At 41.1% G+C, this 13610-nt stretch overlaps 2 protein-coding genes across 4 annotated transcripts; one reads left to right on the top strand and one right to left on the bottom strand.

The window, feature by feature from the left end:
• Window positions 1–93: 93 nt before the first annotated feature.
• Window positions 94–6852, top strand: nrn1 (neuritin 1). The gene is given in 4 exon segments (NM_001165369.1): window positions 94–126; window positions 308–397; window positions 1791–1941; window positions 4404–6852. Coding segments are annotated over 3 exon segments (438 nt in total). The 5' UTR covers window positions 94–126; window positions 308–345; the 3' UTR covers window positions 4639–6852.
• A 1456-nt stretch (window positions 6853–8308) lies between these two features.
• On the bottom strand, window positions 8309–13512 carry LOC106565403 (protein SYS1 homolog). 3 transcript variants are annotated; one of them, XM_082959187.1, is made up of 4 exons: window positions 13400–13512; window positions 12188–12444; window positions 12041–12108; window positions 8309–10406 (listed from the first exon to the last, which is right to left on the bottom strand). In XM_082959187.1, exons 2-4 carry the CDS (start codon window positions 12347–12349, stop codon window positions 10166–10168), a joined length of 471 nt encoding a protein of 156 aa, XP_082815313.1. In that variant the 5' UTR covers window positions 12350–12444; window positions 13400–13512; the 3' UTR covers window positions 8309–10165. The 3 variants fall into 3 exon arrangements, with proteins under 3 accessions (XP_082815313.1, XP_082815312.1, XP_013987969.3); XM_082959186.1 differs by having other exon boundaries at window positions 12896–13488; XM_014132494.3 differs by having other exon boundaries at window positions 13332–13487.
• Window positions 13513–13610: the final 98 nt, after the last annotated feature.

Raw genomic sequence — 13610 nt, forward strand, 5'->3', positions numbered from 1 at the left:
GCTATTTGTCTGTTTACTGTCAGCAAATGAGAAACATGGGATGGCACTAAACGTATCTCTGGCGCGGAGCGTCCATGAGGTGAGTGAGAGAAGCGCTCGGAGAGGCAGCACGCACGAAAGGGGCAGGTAACGTCACGGTTGTTACATTCGTTTTGATCGAGAATAAACTGAAACTGATTCTGCAAATGTTAATTAATCGCCTCCTGTTAACACATATATGCCGCAACAAGTCATTTATTTTGATTGATTCATTTTACTTCGCTTTGATTTTATCTCAATTTATGAGCGATTTTGTTGGATCCCACAGATGGCGCAAGGCACCCTCCGCTGGGTTTGATATGGGATATGGGATTTACGTCGGTGAAGATTTCAAGATTTTGTGCATTTATTGCATTAGGTAAGGCTGGATAAAGTATCATTTTAGATTTATTGGTAGAACAATACTTTTTCGTATTGCACGTTTTATAATATCTTGATGAAAAATGTAATATTTTATTAATTAAGGGTGTAGTCTAAATGTAGATGTTGCATGCAGGGTGAGAATAGAGTTTAATTATTTGACAGTGACGAGCCTTTTTCATATTTGAAGAGCTTATCAATAACTCATCATCCCTCAGGTGTGTGTAATAGGATAGATTCTGGAGTGCTTGAAAGATTTTGGGCCAAAAATAGACTTGCAGAGTTGTGTTGATGTATAAAGCATGCATTAATGCACAAATAATTGAAAGCAAATGACAAATATTTTTAAGTATTGTAGTGTCACTTACCCTACATCTAGCATTCTTGTTAGTTTAATAAATTAATCCCATGCATTCACTCAGAACATAAGTATTTATACAATGTCTGCACATATTTCCATGTACATTCATATCCATTCTGATAAATTAAACAATAATTCCTGGTTTTAAACTTTTTGAACCTGTGCAAGCTGAATCATATTGGTGTACTATAACAATATTCATATTGAACAAACAGTAATATAACCACTGCCTACCTTACATCTAGCAAGGCGTTGCTTGTTGGCAGGGGGCAATGGATTGAATGTGAGACAGCCTACAGTGCAGTGGGACTTGGGAATTGAATAGATTTCTTGAAAATGATCCAGGCAAACTAACAAAATCTAGGAGCAGTTGGTCTTTCTTCAGAATCCCAATATAACCCATTCCCTGATTCATTTCAATGTTTTCAATGCTTTTAAAGCGATCATTTCAAGCTGATGTCCCAGACAGTGGCTATTACAGTGGCCTTTGATACCTTATCCCTGACCCTAAGCAATCAATAAGTGAGTGGGAGAGAGGAGAGAGATGAGAGAGAATTATGACAATCATTCTCACAGGTAGCCTATGCTGATTGTATCTAAATCACACTGTCCAAGCAGGCCAAATATCTCCCATGCAACCCTCATCATTAAAACTACATTGAGAGGCAATTTGGAATGACTGGAAGAAAAACGTATCCTGCCAAATCTCCTAAAGTCCTGGGAGGGATGCTGAGGGCTGATATTACTCTGTTTCCTCCATTTTAACTCCAAGAACAACATAGAAGGAGGGTGACCTACTTTTGGCATCCTCCCATTTGTTTCAGAAGACACCCTTTGCTTCAGATAGGGAGGTAGATAAATAACTTGATAAAGGTGATACAAGAGCCTATTGTTATTCTATCATGACATAAAACAATTATATTTGGCCTCTGTAAGTGCAATGCCTGAAATGTACAACGAAACTTATGAGAACAAAAGGGAATTCTTTCCTTAATGCATTTGAATGTATTTTTCTTTCTGTGTTTTGTAGTGTCCCTGGCAGTGGCAAGAGTCTCAGCGGTAGATGTGAAGTGTGAGAATATTTACAGGGACTTCTCTGACTGTGTTCTGGAGTTGGGGGAGAGCATGGATAACTACCAAGAGAATGTGACCAGCGAGATGGGAGTGGAAGCTGTGTGCAGGTGAGAGGGGTGTGTGTGTGTGCAGGGGCGGACTGGGACAGGGACTGGGACAATTTGGCCCTGACATTTTATCCACACTAGCCCATATCACCCTGCCAACTCAAGAATTCAAGAAATACGTTTTTCCATCTAACACGTCCAAGCAGGAATGCATGATTCAATATGGTTTTATGTGCAACCTAATCCAGTGATTGTCATGAATTTTGGGTTGACAATTAGACTACAGGCTAGTTGCTATATTTTACTGTCAGAATCGCACTCCAGAATTTCCTAATTTTTTCAATAGAGATGAATTACATTCATCTTTATGTGCACTATCATAGGTTAATTAATTTGGGGTTCAACACCGAAGGAAGTAGAAACTCAAAACACATTAACTAGATCGCTAACTTAATATAATACCTACTGCTAGTAGCCATGTATACTCAGGGGCCAGTTTATTAGGTACACGACCCCGTACACAAAAATGGTTCGCTCCTACAGACAGTGAGTCACGTGGCCGTGGCTTGACACCTGCCTGGGGTCAACAGTACAGCCTGGTGTCGGTGGTGTAATGGTGTGGGGAATGTTTTCCTGGCACACGTTAGGACACTTGATACCAATAGAGCAACGTTTGAACGCCACACCTTATAGAATCCATGCCCTGAAGAATTCAGGCTGTTCTGGAGGCAAAGGGGTGTCCGACCAGGTACCTAATAAACTGGTCACTGTGTATTTATCTAACAATAAATGTAAAGTCCTAAAAAAAATGTGTAGGCTACCTGTCTCATAGCTACTAGTTGTGGGCTATGAGACCTTACTATTATAATTAATAGGCCTATACCCTCGCAATGGCCAGTGCGCATTTTGCAGACACGCAGCTCCATATCACAAAGCCATATCAAATATATTGGTTGTAAAATAGTTGCTATTGAGCTGAATATTGGGAGATGAGAAATCAAAAATATACGGACAGAAAGCTGAGACCCTCATCTCTTCGACAGGGACAAGGGGACGAAGCTTCCAAAGCTGGGTTTTCCCCACAATTGCATTTAAAATGTTATACCATCAGAACGCCTAGAGGGCGAGGAGAGTGGCTCGCTCATCACAGCAGCAGGTCCCAGCGAGGACACAGGCACAGGGGCAGGGCAGACACTTTCATTACAGGAATCATGAGGATAATGCACTTTACTGTTTGACCAAATCATGGTTTTAGCTGCGCAAAAAATATAACGTTTGAGTGAGGTGACAATGTAGAATGTGCTCTTTCTATGTTTGTAGGCACCCTCTTCATTTTTTACGATCCATGATCTTGGATGTCAAACTGATGACAGAGTCGGAGCAGGTCTCTTTGCTGATGCCATTTTTTACTTTGAATGTGAGTTTGTTTGACCTCTGCTCAGCTTATAAGAAAACCAGGCTGGCCCATCTTGGTAGGGAGGCTGGTTGTTTCCCACTGATCTGCCGAAGGCTCACTATTGATTACTATAACAGAGAACAGGCCCATGGGCTACCAGCCATGTCACCTTTTAATGGTTTTATTGTTATGTAAAAAATATATTTTTTTGAGTGTGTCAATTTCAACTAGCCCACCCAACTAAAAAATGGTCCAGCCCATCTGGCATCTGAAAGAATTGCCAGATGGCCAATCCGCCCCTGTGTGTGCGTATGTGTGTGTGCAATGTACAGCATCCTCTATCCATCTGCACTTACTGTACGTCTGCGTTTGCAGTGCACCAGGATCTCATGGAACCTGATTACTCTTACGACCATAGGCAGATAGAACGTATATAGAACAGCGTCTGTATTTTACCAAGCATTCTCCTTCTGCTTGTGTATATCAGATCTTGTATTGAAATCCAGCGAGGTGTGTACCTTGCGGAAGAACAGTGGAGAGAAGAAAAAGATGCTGTAACCTCCGAGGGAGATAGCAGAAATGAATGGTGCTGAAACACAGCCACTGTACTGAATAATTTATGACTTTGCTGCAGCAGTAATGAAATTCTGAGGCCATCTTGGGTTTTTTTGTCATCGTTAATGTGTGCATTCCATTACTATAGTACAGTATATTACTGCCTAAAGCTTACACAGGCCTGCCTTTCCTGGGGGAAAAATGTCCCCTTGCAGCGTCAGCTCTTTTTTCTAATCTAATTTCTGTGGCTACAAAATAAAGGAGGGTTGATCTTGCAAAACGCATTAATGTACAGTATTGCTGGACAGTAGTATAAAAACAACAATTCAAAACAATAATACAACAAAAAATACTCCTATAAGACACCTTCAGCCGTATGTTACAGGAGAGCTTTGAAGCCTTGCATGTGCGCCAATTAAAGTGCCAGATAAATCAAACCAATAACATTCTTGAATCCAATAGATTGTAACCAATAGCATGTTTCCATGTCAAATATGAACGAGGCAGTGTATGTGTTGGTGGAAAAAGGGCTTTATAAAATACATTTGATTGATGGATCTTTCACCCCTAGCCACTGGGAGGCGTTCCACACGTGTGCCCTGACGGCACTGTCCGGGTGTCAGGAGGAGGTGGGCTCCATCTGGGAGACCCTGAAGGAAGACTCCAGGAAGATCCGCTTCCAGGGCAGCCTCTTCGACCTGTGCAGCCCCAGCTCGGCCCCCCGCATGCGCTCGCTTCTATCCCCTCTACCCCTGCTGCTCCTAGGCTTGCTGATCCTGGGAGGGCCCATCTGGCCATCCACATAGGTGGGGGATGCCTCCCTCCTCCTCGCTCCCAACCCCATGCACTCTCACATTCCCCGGGGTGGCCGGCTGCATCCTGAGCACATCTGAAAACTGAAGCCAAGGATGGGGGGGGGGGGGGGGGGATCAGTGAGTAGAGAATGAATATGGATTAAGGTTAGCACACAGAGCCATAGACATCTATGGTACTGGGTAATTAGAAGGCTATGATATAACAGAGCCATTGATGTCTGTGGAGAGACGGAGGGATACCTATCTATCTGGGTTACCCCCCTTAGATGTCTATGGCACTAGGTAATTTAGAAGGTTATGTTATCAGGGCCTTAGATGTTAATGTCATCATTATTGATGAGTCTGGATAAAAATACACACCCAAGACCCAAGCAATTGTAATGAAAACCTATTACAGTATACGCCTATGAAAAAAGCAATTTTAAAGCAATTGGTCAATTTTGTTGACAATCAAGTGAATTCTTTCAACTTTGACCTTTTGACCCCTACACACCAGCCCAATGTTTGGTGTTGCATGGCTGCTATAATGACACCAAAAAGGCATTTTTCCATATTTTTGCTCTGTTAATCCATTTCTTTGGTCATCCTGTTACATTAGGTGCTGTTAAAGTCAGGCAATGTTGTTAACTGAAAATATTGTTCCTTGCTTTATTATGCACTTTACAGTAAAATGACTAATTTACCGTTAGTCATTGTGGATAGTTATTCTACCTGAAAATGGTATCTGGTTATGTGAGAATCTTCAGTGTTGTTTTATGAATCTGTCCTGTATGGAAGTCAAAGTGTATGGCTGTCAATTCATTTGATATCATTGAGTCCATAACAACTATACACAACTGTACACATTTCATGTCAAAGCACATTCAACCTTACAATAACACACAGCTTACTGAGTAGAAATAAAGACAAGAGACTTTATTATGAACGCTAAAATATATAGGACTTAAAGTGGTACTCCAGTCTCCTTTTCACCTCAGTTAACACCTGATTTATTTTTAAAAAAAGGCGCATCTCAATAGGTGGTCAAGATATGTCATGACATAGCACAAGTGGGGGGGTGGGCCTTTCCTCTTTTGTTCTCTATTGCTCCTCTACTGTTCCGCAAGCAAGGAGGAGGCGGATGACATCACGGAATCCCATCAGACCAACTCCTTAAATGCCCTACTCCTCGAAGTTTGCAGTTGTGTCTAAAAAACACTATTTTGCTCGAAGCATATTTTTTTACCCTTTAGTGTGTGTAGTTTACTGTATTTATACTTGGGATATCTCTTTCAACAGTAAACGTTAAAAAAATCGCTGGAGGACATCTTTAAGTTAAGGATTCTCCTAGGGCACCACCCTGCATTGTTAGCCCTAATGCCTCAGTGCAATACAGTATTTGATGTTGTCAACAGCTGTAATATATCATCAAACTGAGTCAATATAAATATGCAATTGAACTCATTAAGTAGTTTTATAGCAATATATTGTAGTGTTAGTGTATAGGTTTTCTGTTACTGTGCTCTAACCAAATAGGAAATTAGGGGTGAATGCTGACTTAGTGCTCAGACTTTGGCGCAAATCTCTCAATCAAAATCTCCACACACTACTTCAGCCCACACAGGATCATTCTTCTTCTTTTCTTTTGTACCTTTCCAACATTATCTATAGTATGGATCTCTCTCTGCATGGTTGTGTCTAGATATTAGGCTAGATATTCCGTTTAGAATCCATTCCCAAGAGACATAATCCTCCGTAAGCATGTTTGTACTGGTTGTCCTCCACACCTAGTCTGTGCTCCTGAATGTGGTAGCATTCTGTCACCCAATCTGTGTGCCTGGTGCCAAGTGTCCATTATTATTTTTGAACAGCAAAGAGTTTTGCTATTCTCAAAGCATGAGCAATATGTGTTGTAAACACTTTGAGTGACTACTTTCCTTTTCCGTGAGATCGGCAGCTAACGAAAGCATGAAAAATACCACATTATTTAAGGGAGATATCATAACCACCAAGTATATTACTATACATGTATGACTGACTGATTATTGAATTACCACAGAGAATTACCACAGAGAAAAATACATCAGTAAACACTACAGAATGTAAGAATCAATATGTATGTGGTCGTTCAGAGATACCAACTACAGAGTACATTATTTACAAAAAGGCTGTATTAAGTATTGTATTGCAAAGTAATGTGTTTGAAATAAAGTATGAAGTTTGAAATACGACATTCTGTTTATACACGCATGATCACACAGAGGGGATCTACTACTTCAAGATCACTCGCTGCTTCTCAGATACTCTGTATATTTTCCATCACCATCATAGAGAACAGATAGATTCTAGGCACCGAGAGTTTTTGTTGATACGATGTCACTCCTCTGCTTCCCCACACATTTCTTTTTTTAGTCATCTCGTGGCTAGGTGCTAATAATGAGGACTGGATCCAGTACATAACAGCCCAGCCGCCAATCAGCCGCTCGTTAGTGGGCTCCCATCTGTTCTCCCCCACCTGGCCTCAAAGAGAGCAGAGAGGGAGTAGGGGAAGAGGCAGAGGGTCCAGCAGGGCTCAGGGCCCCCGGGGCTACTCCATGGGAGGCTAACATCCATGTGTGGTGGTAGTGTAAGCCCCTCATTATGTTGCCTCCTCCGTCGCTGACATTTCTTCAATCCAGTGTACATCTCCCACAATATCCCATATTATAATGCACACAATCACTTTTTTTTGTGTGTCAACGTTAATAGATATAAGAAAGTAGGCTTGTATTGCATCTTCTTCCTGCACTGTCAAGTAATGTGCTGGTGGATAGAAATCGGATGACGAGCAACGACTGAATATTCAGATCTATGTTATCGATGAAAAGTATAATTCATCTCAACATTGGTTCCATTGATGGAAGAAGTATAAACTATTGCATTGCACTTACTTACAGAGACATTTTTCAAAGTCTAAGAAAATTAGATGATCCATGACTTTCCTTGGTGCTTATCGTCTACTGGTCTAATGGGTCCTCAGATCCTCAAAAGGTTATACAGCTGCACCATCGAGAGCATCCTGACTGGTTGCATCACAGCCTGGTATGGCAACTGCTCGGCCTCCGACCACAAGGCTCTACAGGTAGTGCGTACGGCCCAGTACATCACTGGGGCCAAGCTTCCTGCCATCCAGGACCTCTTTACCAGGCGGTGTCAAAGGAAGGCCTCATGAAGCTGGTTGAGAGAATGCCAAGAGTGTAAAAAGCTGTCATCAAGGCAAAGGGTGGCTACTTTTGAAGAATCTCAAATATAAAATATATTTTGATTTGTTTAACACTTTTGGTTACTACATGATTCCATATGTGTTATTTCAAAATGTTGATGTCTTCACTATTATTCTACAATGTAGAAAATAGTAAAAATAAAGAAAAACCCTTGAATGAGTAGGTGTGTCCAAACTTTTGACTGGTGCTGTACATATTACCTCAATTACCTCGACTAATCTCTACCCCCCACATTGACTCGGTACAGGTGCCCCCTGTATATAGCCTCGTTATTGTTATTTTATTGTTACTGCTATTTTTTTTTAACTTCAGTTTATTTAATAAATATATGTGACAAACAAAATGTGATTTGATTTGAATAGATTAAATCCACAACAAGAGCTAACTTTCAACAAATGCATTTACAATACTGCAGGCAGTTATAGTTTCATTAGCTTTATTACATAAATGGCTTAAAATATATTTAAAAAAACAAGTTGTGATTTAAAATCTGACAAAAACCATCCCAGGAAAATCTGTGATGTGAAGAGAAGCACTCTTTGTCGTGACAATAAAACAAAAACAAAGGATTTGGTCTTAAAGGGCAACTCCGCCACTTTTTAACCTCATATTAATTATCTCCAGCACCAATCCAGTATCTACATCTGTGAATACTGTGTATTTTTGATGACATCATCAAAGGTTAAAACGTTGTTTTTTTTAACAGTGATTTTTAAACTTTGACATTCGAGGTGAAGTGGGGTGCAAGAAAATACCCTCCCGCTTGCTTACTTTTAATCCTACCATGTGATGTCAGAGAGAAGCATTTTTTAGAACCTTTTTTCTAATCGTTTTAACCACAGATCGCTTTCACATATGTAGACAATGGTACTGGAGAAAATGAATATGAGGTTGAAAAGTGGCAGAGTTTCCCTTCAAGACTTCTAACGATCAAACTTACTAAGAGTTTAACAACTTGGTGATATAAAACCCCTTAGCACCAACACTAGAGGAGAAAGTTGGTGTAGAAACATTACACTGCATAGTCCTGATTTCCACCGCAATTCAAATTAAACCTCTGATCTCACAGAAGTTCCGAATTAAGATCCAAACATGTGAAAGGTCCCTAGATGACACATAGCCTAGGTTATTTTTGGGTAAAATACTTTTCAGACTATGAGAAGGAAAGAGAAAGTGTGTTGAAAATCAGCAGACAACCATTAACAGTGAGCATCCTGCTTACTAAAGTAGGTTTACATTTAAACTGACCATAGACTAGCCACGGCACCAACGAGCACAGTCAGGCACACACACACAGTGACAGCATCCTGTCATAACGCAGCTGGTGGCTGACAGACCATCCCCAGAGGGACCATCTGCTCTCCACAGCATCCCATCATATACACGCAACACTTTAAAACCAATAGCATCGTGCTGAGCGAGGAATGATTATCAGATACTTGCTGCTCCCGAAACACTACAGAATGTAAGAATTCAATATGTATGTGGTCTTTCAGAGACACCAACCACAGAGTACATTATTTACAAAAAGCCTGTATTAAGTATTGTATTTCAATACTTAATTGCTGCTCCCGTAGCATGGCTCAGTAGGCCTACTTCCATGTGCTTTCTTGTCACGTTAACTTCCTAACGTTGATTGTATGGTTGAGCTTTGCTGATTCCGTTCATCCCTCAAGCTCACATACCTTAATGAGGAATAAAATAGAACTCCATATTTGGTGACCTGTTCTTTACATGTATGACTAGTTTGTTATTGTACCATGTTCAATGCTTATCATTCAACTGGCTCAACTAAAGCTGCACTTTTTTCTCTCTCAACTTGATAGGACATAACCGAAAAGCATGCGCATGGCAACCATTTCTCTACATTCATCGTGTGACAATATCTTCATTTAATACAATTATGAAACCATTCAGATCTTTGTAACACTTTGTAACTAAACTCTGATTCAAACTGTCTCAAAGAAAGTGGTATCTTAGTCAGTGGGTCAAGGAAGAAGTTAGCATTCACTCTTAGATGTGTAGTACGTGTACAAATAAATACAGCAACCAGAACCAATTCAGTTTTTCTCCAAGTCCTTGAATCCATTGAGAGGTGTGCAATCTTCCAACTCTGAGCATCTCTGTCTCTAGATACAACTACTGTGTTACTGCAGCTCGCTTCCCAGTCCCACCAAGTCTTTGGGCACAAATGTCATTCCCCACATCATACTGGACAGATAACTGTAGGTGAACAGTTCACAGGGAGTAACTCAGTGTCACAGAGTGGGGTCAGGTCAGAGGTTAGACTTAGGTCCACTGTTGACTGGGATGGCCCTGAGCTCAGTCCGCATGCACAGGTACTCTCCAATCACGGCCATCAGAGCCATGCAGGCCACGTTGACCAGCCACCAGGACAGGGCCGCCGGGAGGTGGGCATTGTAGATCCAACAGCCTATCATGTGGAAGAAGTGCACAGTGACAGTGAAGTCCAGACACTGCTTCCCTCGGCGGATGAAGAACCACAGGCCCAGGGCACTGACGAAACAGGGAGACAGATGCACGATGAAGGACAACATGACTCAAAACAGGTTGGTCTTTCAATTGAAGTGCGTGTGTAAATGTAAAAAAAGTGTTTCATTCATAGCTCATAGTTAGGTAAAATTACCAAACATTAAAGGGATACTTCGGGAATTTGACAATGAGGCCCTTTATCTACTTCCCGAGTCAGATGAACTCATGGATACTATTTGTATGTCTCGGTGTCTAGTGTGAAGGAAGTTTGAGGTAGTTTCGCAAGCCAATGCTATCTAGCATTAACGCAATAACTGGAAGTCTATAGTATCTAGTAGCATGCTTCCAGTCATTGCGCTAACACTAGTTAGCAATTGCTCTAGCGCTAGTTAGCAACTTCCTTCAAACTGCATGCAGAGACATAAAAATGGTATCGACGACTTCATCTGACTCTGGGGAAGTAGATAAAGTATCCCTTTAAGATTGTAGTCTATTATAGAGCATAATGGATTATTGACCTCATAATAAGCCAGTCTTTCATCAATGGTACATGACTGGACTTCTTCATACCAAAGTGTTGAGTGAAAATGTAGCACTCAGATTTAGGCTAGGGAGCCAAATAAAAAATGCATATTTTGACCAATGGGTAAAATAATGTTAATTGTGTAGATACTCCTCTAAGAAAACGAAATGGTCCAAACCTCATGTCTCTATCATAAAAAGTTATTGGAGTTTTTACCCTTGTAGGATGGCCAACATTAGGGTGACTAAATCAATTGAGACTAGGCAAATAAATGGTCAAAAATCTGGAAAATAGCATTGCGTCACCTAGGCTGGACACTGTGCGACAGGCTCACCGTTGAATTCATCTTTCTTCTCAAATCCGGAGGACGTAAAACAATTCAAAGGTAAGATAGATATCTATTTTGAGACAAGATGTAGTATTTTTATATTTTACTAGACGTTTTCATATTCATGCGAAATTCCTGTTCTTTTAAGAAGATTCATCACAAAATCTCTGTGAAACGTCAATGAAGCACTGAGCGTACCGTAAGTTCTTTATTTTCAAAGCCTTTCACATTTAATTCAGCACGTCATGCTAATTTAGCTTTTTGCGACCAACGGAAACAACTTTGCAGATGACCACAACAACATGTAAAAGCCTCAAAAACTCCCTGCGAGAAAGCGCGCCGCTCTGTCAAAAAAGCTCCAATGTATTAGCTTACGAAATCTGACTTTTTGGATATAATGTTAATGATATGTTAGAGAAGGACTTCGCTGAACAATCCAGAACATTAATAATCATATTTATCTTGGTAAAATGCATTTTATAACATAAGGAAGTGAAATTTCATCACCAAATCTCACTTTCACCCAGAGTGGTTGGACAACATGGCCTCTGCAGAAGTCAGGGCATTCATACTTCTTGCACTTTGAGGAGCAGAGCTACTGCCAAGGAAGGGAGTTTGTGTTTATACACGACATACCGCCCTCACCTACCATCATCCAATCATGTCAATGTGGAGCTATACGGAGCCCTCCGCATTGTCGCAACGCAGACTTTGATTTGGCCTCCGCAGTCCCTCGGAGGCTCCCATTTGCGTCACACGTACGGAGCCGTATCAAGCATAAATCAGCTTTTAGGCCTATTCACTTACCAGGTAAGCGAGTTCAAGATGAATGCCATCATTGAGAGTCTGCCCTGCATTGTTGCAAAACCAAGAACCTGCAAGCATAGAGCCGTGTTATGAATCAGTCCACTGTCAACTCGAAAGACAATAAATAAAAAAACATCTAGGACACACCTCATAACTGAAGATCTGGTCCAGCGATCTGTTGGTTTGTACGAGACTGTCCACTCCAGCTAGCCACAGACCCAGAAAGCTGTAGTAGATACATTGCATCAACACAATCTGGGACAAGATGAGGACCGGGTCCCAGATGTAGCTGCGGAAATGACTGCCCATTCCAACGCTTAAGGAGGGGACACAGGGAACCCCGAGCAGCTGAAAATGAGTGCAAGGCTACTCCTCTGATGTATAGGGAGTCAGTTACTCAAGACCTGAAATGAAATGGCAGACATTTCACAGATCCATTTCAATTGAGTTAGCTAGCTAGTACATGACGACCTAGCTAACTAGCTCTTAGCTGTTATAAGCATTATTCTAGTTGGCTAGTTAGGCTAACAACATTGCTAGGCTTACTTGCCAACGAACTAGCTAACTAAGTGACAAACTCGTGTTTTACATGTCCTCTGGTAAAAAAATAATGTTTAGCTACTTGATGGCTGACCGACATTGGTTGACTGGCTTGCTAGCAGTACGTCAACAACTGGTTGATAGCGTCCTAGCTAGCTTTCCGGAAGATACCGACCCCACAATTTCGCTTGTTTACACTGATTGAGCTGCACTGAGGTCGGAACGCAATCATCATTAAGACACCTTTGGAGCTGGAGAGAGATATGAATTGTAAAACGTACCTCAATACAGGGATGGCATATGCCATGTACTTACTCAATGTTACGATTTCACACTGCTCCATCGAGAAGATCTAAATACTGCTCGTTTTTTCCAGAATACAGCCCTTTTCGTCATCATGCTAGCTACCAGTAGTCATTATGGAATGGCATGTTGTGTTGAACAACATAGAAACACTAGTAGTATTCCAATCTTCTCCGTGGAGCAGTGTGGATAAAGGTAGAATTTGGAGTACAGTGGCATATCGCATCCTTGCATTGAGGTACGTTTTCCAACCCCATATCTTGCGCTGGCTCCATTGTGTCTTAATGTTACCACGATGGCTTTCCGAGCTCAGTGTAAACAAGCAGAAGGTAGGGTCGGTATCTTCTGCCTGGCAACCTAGCTAGCTAACGTCGCTAGCTACCTACCTAACATACCTACTGCTAACAAGCCAGCTAGTTATTATTGATTTTTACAAAGCATCGCCTACTTTTACTGATGTTCAATATCGAATTGGAGTGTGAGATATCCAAAAGTACAACAGACATTATATCCCACCATAAAGTTACGAGATAACGTGGAGCTGATGACGAATAACAGAAAACAGCAACACAATCGAAGCGGAAGAGATGTTCCTCTATAAACTTCATTTCACACGAAAAGTGTGTTGTATCTGGAATGGGAAGGGAAATCCGGCTATTTGAAAAATGATTGAAAAAAAGGTTGAATAAAAACGTAATTTTTTCACTGCTTTTGGCTGCCGAGGTTA

This window comes from Salmo salar, chromosome 12 (genome assembly GCF_965601325.2).
Source record: "Salmo salar chromosome 12, fSalSal1, whole genome shotgun sequence".
Classification (NCBI taxonomy): domain Eukaryota; kingdom Metazoa; phylum Chordata; class Actinopteri; order Salmoniformes; family Salmonidae; genus Salmo; species Salmo salar.

Coding starts and splice junctions, on each gene's coding strand:
- LOC106565403 (XM_082959187.1), bottom strand. CDS start 12,349: ATGGGCAGTCATTTCCGCAGCTACATCTGGGACCCGGTCCTCATCTTG. Junction 12,109..12,187: donor ACCAGATCTTCAGTTATGAG/GTGTGTCCTAGA, acceptor CTATGCTTGCAG/GTTCTTGGTTTTGCAACAAT. Junction 10,407..12,040: donor ATCTTGAACTCGCTTACCTG/GTAAGTGAATAG, acceptor CTGTTTCGTCAG/TGCCCTGGGCCTGTGGTTCT.